The sequence below is a fragment of the Eublepharis macularius genome, chromosome 2 (assembly GCF_028583425.1).
Source record: "Eublepharis macularius isolate TG4126 chromosome 2, MPM_Emac_v1.0, whole genome shotgun sequence".
In the NCBI taxonomy this organism is placed as follows: domain Eukaryota; kingdom Metazoa; phylum Chordata; class Lepidosauria; order Squamata; family Eublepharidae; genus Eublepharis; species Eublepharis macularius.
Genome location: NC_072791.1, coordinates 7,905,754 through 7,913,257, shown reverse-complemented (window position 1 = coordinate 7,913,257; position 7,504 = coordinate 7,905,754). Strand labels below are relative to the sequence as shown.

Genomic DNA, 7,504 nt, shown 5'->3' with positions numbered 1-7,504 from the left:
ATTTATTATTTGAAAGCGTATTTTCAATGAGAAAAATTACAAGCACATCCAATACTGGTGAACGAGTCACAAACTGTAGCGCCCTATGCAACCTTAGCATGCGCCCCTTAACTTCTGTTACTTGAGAAGTAAGATAAAATAGAAGTTCACGGTAGAAAACAAATTCTGTAGTAAACAAAAAAATGTATTACCTGGACAGAAACGCTATTCAGTCACAGCTGGCAGGATATGCGTATTTGGATATTAAACTTTATAGCACTGAAAACTGAACTCTTTAATAATGTATTATCATTAAACACATTATAGCATATTGCTAAAATTATTTACATTTTAAACAGAAAGACAATCCAGAAAAATGCTGTGTATGTCTACAGTTTACATAGGATTTATCTAATGATGTGACAGTCTTACATTAAAAAAAATCATACTATAATCTTTTGAGTGAGGCCTCATCTTTAACTTCACTCATTAAAAAAGGGGGTAAAAATGGGAGTTTTCAGCGCTCTCCCAAATTTCTCAACATATTCATTGATAAAACTGAGTTAAGTCCTCAGATCTTTTTGATGTATTTGGAATGAGTGAAATGCTTTTTAAGATATGGTTCTTCTAACTCAAAAAAGAGAAAATATTTCACAGATTTTTCCTAATGCTCCCCGCCCCTCCCCAGTTGTTTTGGTTTTTGTCTTTATGCACACTGATATTTTCAAAGACAATAATGTGTTCTAATACCTAACATTTTTACAGAGTTTATTGAATACTCAAAGCACATATTACTAAAGTTGATATAGCTGACCTCTGTGGAGACAGAGCTACAAATTAAAAGTCTTCAACGCTGGCCCCCCTCCCCTAACTCGGCAATTAAGGAATAACTGGCCTACCACGCAGGGTTGTCATAAGGGTTGCTAGCTAAATAATTAATGTAAAGCGTTCAGAGCATATGAAACAACAATGAAACTGTTAGCAAGATTTACAACAGCCCTGTAAGGTAGGCTGGTATTATTTACATATTGTAGATTGAGTGGTGGGAGGGCCTCGACTGACCCATACCTTATTAACTGAAGTGCTTATCTATGGTTCTGTAGCAATTTTCAGGCTGACCAATTAATACAGTAAATTTACAGTAAGAACCTCAAAACCTAAAATCGACAATCTCCACCCTCCCCCAACTCATCACAAGTACCAGACATTTTGTTTGTTTTCTTCACTTACACCCCACCTTTCTTCACAACAGGCGCCCCAGGTGGCTTAAATCTCCTCTTCAGCATTTTATCCTCACAACAACCTTGTGAGGTAGGTTAGGCTGAGAGTGCTACCAAACTCGAATCTTGCTCTTCTACTGCAGGCCAACACACCTACCCACCTGAAACTAGGCTCGTGACTGGCCTGGAGAAACCCAACCAGCTTCCGCACTGGAGTACGGATTCGAACCTGGGTCTCTCAGATCCTAATCTGACAATCTAACCACTACACCACACTGCTTCTCATTTTGGTTAACCGGGATAATCAACAGCACCCATCATTCATCTTAGACATTAATCACCACAAGACATAAGCAAATCCATGCCTGGAGTCAGTCCACTGGGTCACTCGTTCAAATCCTGTCCAGTCTGTCTAGCGGAGGCCTGTCCCAGATCGGCTACCAGAGAGCCATTCCACTGAGAAATCACTGTTTACAAACACGAGAATCCGAGCGCTCGTTTCAAAAAGGGTCTTCTGTGGGACAAAGAGCATCGCCCAGCGCCGCTGCAGTCCTGGAGCATGCAATATGGGAACCCTCCGCTGCAGCCACAACTTCTTGCTGTGGCTCCACGCTTCCACCAATCCCACAGGGTCCATGCGGCAGCAACAGCCTGCACCCCTACCAGGTGCACCACGAAGCGCCCCCCCCCACACACACACACCAAAATCCAGCAGGCTTTAAAGATGGGAGCACAGCAAAGGGGGGTGACTGGGAAGCAGCTATTCACACCGACACGCTCCTGTTGAAACCCATGGGGGGGCCCAGAGCCTTGTCGCCTCCAAACTGGGTTTCAACACCCTGGGAAAAACGAGCACTGATCAACCCAGGGAGCTGAGTCCAGAGTCGAGGCAGATTCCCAAAAGCTCATATCCTGAAAATCCTGTGGGTCTCTAAGGTGCCACCAGACTCCAGTCCCGCTCTTCTGCTGCAGCCCAACATGCCTTGCCCACTTGAAACCAGTCAACCAAGGGCCTCTGAGCATGTACAGACTGCTGTTTGCCGCTGACCCGACCAGGGCTCCGGGGAAGAAAGCTCTGGAGCCAGCAGACCAGGAGCCAAGCGGAGCCCCCGTGCCAGGAGGAATTCTGCATATCCCCCCCCCCCCCGCCAAGCAGAACCAGGGAGCCCGGGCAGGAGGCTTCTTCCCAGCGGGCCAGCCAAGCACCCCCTGGGGTGGGCTCAGCTCTGGCCCCTCCAGGAACTCCCCAGGATGGGGGCCCCTTAGGAATGGAGAGGGGTCGCAAAGCTGAACCCCCCCCCCATTTTGCCAGGCAGTTGGGGGGCAGCCTGTGCCCCCCTCAAAGGTTGGTGGGCAGCCGTGGTCTGCAGCAGAAAAGCAGGACTCGAGGCGGGAGCAGCGAGAGTCGCAGGCGCTGAGCTTTCGGGGGGGGGGGGGTCAAATGACCCCCCCCTCAGAAGGGTCTCCCTTGGCCCAAATGTGCCCCCATCCTCCGAGCCCCCCTGCCCCAAAAGAGCCCCCAAACCCCGTTCCCCATAAGAAGCAAAAAAGCCGCAAACTTTGCTCCCCCCCAAGCCGAGAGGAGCCCCCGGCCCAAGCCGAAGGGGCTGCATTCCAGCGCGGCGTCTTACCCCCGCCGCCGCCGCTCCGACCAGCTCCTTTGCAGCCTGCCTGCCTGCCTGCGCGGCCGGCGCTCCTCCCTCGCCTCTCCTCTCCTCGCCCTGCCCGGGAGCCGACTGGAGCCTGGCTCGCAACACATGGACGGAGCCCAGCCGGGGAGCGTACCAAGCGCGGCCGGCGGGGGTGTCCCGCGCGCCAGGGCGCCCCACCCGCGCGCTTGGGAGAGGCCCCCCGCGGCGCCCTCGCCCGGCTCCGGACTCGCCGCCTCTCCAGCCGCTTCTCCGGCCGGCGGGGCCTCGGTTCGGCTCGGAGCGGAGGGGCCCGCGCGCCCCGGCCTTTCTCTCCCCCCCCTTCTTGCGTTGGTACGGTCCTCCCTCCCGCCTGCGAGGCTCTCGGCGGCCGGATTGGAACGAAGCGAGTCGCCCGCAGTTTGGGCTTGTTTGGAATCTCGGCCTGAGCCGCCCGGAGCGCAGCGCCGAAGAGGCGGCGTGGAAATAACCGGGGCTTTTAAAAAAATGAAACATAAAATAGAAGAAACATTATATTATTGTAATGTGTTACCAATCATCACAGTTGGTGAAACGGGAAGATGAAAATGTGTAGATAAGTAGAATTCGAACTCGAGCAGACTTTATGATGCAAAGGACCTTGCAAACTTTTCTCAATCGTTGCTCTTGAGAAAGCTTGGTGATCAACTGCTTGAAATCTAAGATCGTGGTTCGCCAAGACTAGGAAATGGAACCCGTTTCGATGGTCAATCAATGGGTCGAATATTGAGCAAGTCAAGAAGACCTCCTCCAATTTGGGGATTCTGTTTTTCAGCAGATCTTTCCTGGGCGCCCTTATTTCCTTATTTCTTGCCCCCCTGTTTCCCCTATCCTTATATAAGAAAACGAATAAAAATTATTATTATTATTATTATTTTAAAAAAGAAGGTGCCGGTACTCATAAATGCAGGCAGTGTGGGATAGCGGCTAGAGTTCTCAACCAGGATCTGCGAGATCCAGGCCATTTCCACACACATGTTGAATAATGCACTTTCAATGCACTTTCGCAATCCTTTGGAAGTGGATTTTTTGTTCCACACATGGAAAATCAGTTTCAAATGTTCACTAAAGAGTATTGAAAGTGGATTATCCAACGTGTGTGGAAGCAGCCCCAGGTTCGAATCCCCGTTCGGATCTCTTAAGTAGCGTTGCCAGCCTCCAGGTAGTAGCTGGGGATCTCCCGGAATTACAACTGCTCTCCAGGCCACAGAGATCAGTTCACCTGGAGAAAATGGCTACTTTGGGAGAGGGGGTGGACTCTATGGAATTATGCCATGCCAAGGTCCTTTCCCTCCCCAAACCCCACTTTCTCCAGGTTTCTCCAGGTTTCACCCTCCAGATCTCCAGGAATTTCCTAACTTGGAGCTGGCAACACTACCCCTAAGCCGATCTGGATTCCTCCCCAGCTGCTCTTTCCAAAAAGAAACACCTGGAAAGGTCCCATCCTGGCATCTCAGTCTAGAAAGGTACCAGATGCTGGGGGAGATCCTTTTTTGCTGGAAACTCCGGACAGCTGCAGCCAGCAAGAGACAGAAGTGTCTATAGGACTCAGGATCTCTCAGAACTGCTCTCCCCCCTCCCAAGCTTCCTCTCCAGGATATCTCGAGGAGGCCAATGTCACCCCCCTGTGGCCTTTTTCTTCATCTTTTAACTGTCTCTTAACTTGTCACAACATTTTAAGGGAAATGAACATGCTTTGTCCTTATCAGGATGTGCGCATGTGTGCATATGTGCAAACACAGGTGAAGGGATTCTTCCTTTATTTTTGCTGGCACACCTAGGGAGTCCCCCAGGCATGCAGAAACCCCAGCCCTGTGAGGGTGGTGGGATGCACTTTGAGCTGCTGTCATACTTGCCCCTGGTAGGGTTGCCAACCCCTAGCTGGGAAATCCCTGCACATTTGGGGGTGGAGCCTGGGAAGGGCAAGTTGGGGGGGGGGAACCTCAGTGGGGTATAATGCCATAGAGTCCCTTCTCCAAAACAGCCATCTTCTCCAGGGGAGCTGAGCTCTGTTGTCTGGAGATCAATTTGTAATTCTGGGAAATCTCCCAATACCACCTGGAGGTTGGCAACCCTACCCTGAAGGACCCCCTCCCTCCTCTGTGTGTGTGTGTGAGAGAGAGAGAAGCGAAATAGGTTTTTTTGCAATTACTAATTAAAAACAAGCAGTTTTTTTAAAAAAAATATATCTACAGCCCAATTAAAAGGGGGTGCCTTTATATGTAATAATTTGAAGAACACAGAAAACCCATTTTTTGACCACAGCACAATCTTATGTACATTTTGGGTTCCTGATTGGCCTTGAGAAAAATGCCCTGTCCCTTTAAAAGAGATTCAATACGCTGTTATTTCCTTCCACGCTATGAAAATCATTGCCTGCCCATGCCCACCCATTAAGCCCCTTTTAAAGAGACAGGACATTTTTTCCCAGGCCCGTCGCTAGCCCTCATCTGGTGTCGTGGTAAGACTGCTAAGCTAGGGCTGGAGAGAACTGGATTCAAATCTCCGCTCTTTCCGTTTGGCCAAGGGGAGTTGCAGGGAGCGCATGGCGGGTGATATTTGGCTGCCACCATGCAGATCTTTGTGACAACCCTGACTGGTAAAACAATAACCCTTGAGGTGGAACCCAGTGACACAATCGAGAATGTAAAAGCAAAAATTCAAGATAAAGAAGGTATCCCTCCAGACCAGCAGCGCCTGATCTTCGCAGGGAAGCAGCTAGAAGATGGGCGCACACTCTCTGACTACAACATCCAGAAAGAGTCCACCTTTCACTTGGCACTGCGTCTTCGTGGAGGAATCATTGAACCTTCCCTGCGCCAGCTTGTCCAGAAGCACAACTGCGACAAGATGATCTGCCGCAAATGCTATGCCCGCCTGCACCCCCGGGCCGTGAACTGTCGCAAGAAGAAGTGTGGCCACGCCAACAACCTGCACCCAAAGAAGAAGGTCAAGTAAAGAGCGTGGAAGTACAAGGCAGGTGCTTATCTTTTCCCACCTGGTTTCAGCACTGTTGGCGGCAAAATGCTCCATCTCCTGTTCTCTTGGCACGTGGCCTTTTCTGCCTGCTCGAATAAAACTTGTCGACATTTTTAAAAAACCTCCACTCTCCCATGAAGTTCACTGTGTGATCTTGAGTCAACCACTGTCTCTCAGTCTAACCTACCTCACAGGGCTGTTGTGAGGATAAAATATACTAGGGAAGAATCATAGCTCCCTTGAAGGATAGAATAAAATGCGACAGAATCCTTAGGAATACAAGCTGTGTGCGTGTGTGAATGCCGTCAGAACAGAGCCCTCCTTGAAACTGCATATCCTCTCTTAGCCTGATTATGAACATCCTAATACGGGTCACTCATTACTATGTATATATGTGAAAGACGGACAATGAAGAAAGCTGGCAGGAAGAAAATTGATTAAGCTGACGGGTGGTGTTGGAGGAGAGTTTTACGGATACGATGGGCTGCCAAAAAATAAGTGGTTTCTAGAAGTGAAGATGACAAAACTGAGGCTATCGTACTGTGGTCACATCATGAGAAGACAAGACTCACTAGAAAAGAGAATAATGCTAGGAAAAGTTGGAAGTAGTAGGAAAAGAAGAAGACCGAACACGAGATGGCTAAGATTCAGCCAAGGAAGGCACGGCCTCCAGTTTGCAAGACCCGATCAAGGCTGTTAATGCTAGGATGTTTGGAGGTCATTAATTCATAGGGTCACCGTAAATTGGAAGCGACTTGACGGCACATAACACACATATTATGGACCAAGCCCTGTTAGAGATTCAAGGACATCCAGCTAGCCGATAGCGAATTATGCAAGTCATTCTTTTCTGGACTCCTGAAAGACCTCGTTCACATTGATCGAAAGATTCATTGCGGAAAATATCTTTAATCCCGTTCGGAGTGGAAGGCTGCAAAGTATGGTTTTTGTGCAGATTTGGTGTTTGGAGCCAGCGGAGAAAGATGGCAGAGAGGCTTCTGGGAGGCTTTGCAGGCACCAATGGGTGGACCTGCACCTGACGAAGAGAGCTGTGGTTCTCGAAAGCTGACGATGCACCTGACAAAGAGAGCTGTGGTTCTCGAAAGCTGACGATGCACCTGACAAAGAGAGCTGTGGTTCTCGAAAGCTGACGATGCATCTGACGAAGAGAGTTGTGGTTCTCGAAAGCTTACGCTCCAATAAAGTGGGTTAGTCTTAAAGGTGCTACTGGACTCTTTACTCTTTTGCAACTACAGACTAACACGGCTAATTCCTCCGGATCTGGACCAATATCGGCACTGCTGGACCACCACCTACTCAACCTGCATATCGGCCACGCCTCCCATATCTCCAGAACAGTAAGGAGTTCTTAATTTCTGGGCAGGTTCTTATGAGTGAAGGAGGTCTTTAAAGGTACCTGGCTCTTGATCTAATTTAAAGTTTTAAAGATGAGCAACTCCAGGTACTTTCAAGTGTGCTCTGCAAAGGATTGACAGCTTGAGAAGCTCTTTCAGAACCACTGGGGGGCATGCTCCCAGGCAGGCCAGTACCAGCCTTACAGCCCCGTTCTCTTCTATCTGAAATTCCTGAACGTCTCCAATGGCAGCCCCATGTAGACAGCCAGTGTTGCATAGTGGTTAGAGGGTCAGAATGGCTCTG

At 49.3% G+C, this 7,504-nt stretch overlaps 1 protein-coding gene across 1 annotated transcript; it reads left to right on the top strand.

The window, feature by feature from the left end:
- Nucleotides 1–5,424: 5,424 nt before the first annotated feature.
- Nucleotides 5,425–5,944, top strand: LOC129324729 (ubiquitin-60S ribosomal protein L40-like). Its single transcript, XM_054972113.1, has one exon. It carries the CDS (start codon nucleotides 5,438–5,440, stop codon nucleotides 5,822–5,824), a length of 387 nt encoding a protein of 128 aa, XP_054828088.1. The 5' UTR covers nucleotides 5,425–5,437; the 3' UTR covers nucleotides 5,825–5,944.
- The last annotated feature ends 1,560 nt before the right edge of the window (nucleotides 5,945–7,504 follow it).

Excerpts from the sequence above, each read along its gene's own strand:
- LOC129324729 (XM_054972113.1), top strand. The coding sequence starts at position 5,438 with ATGCAGATCTTTGTGACAACCCTGACTGGTAAAACAATAACCCTTGAG.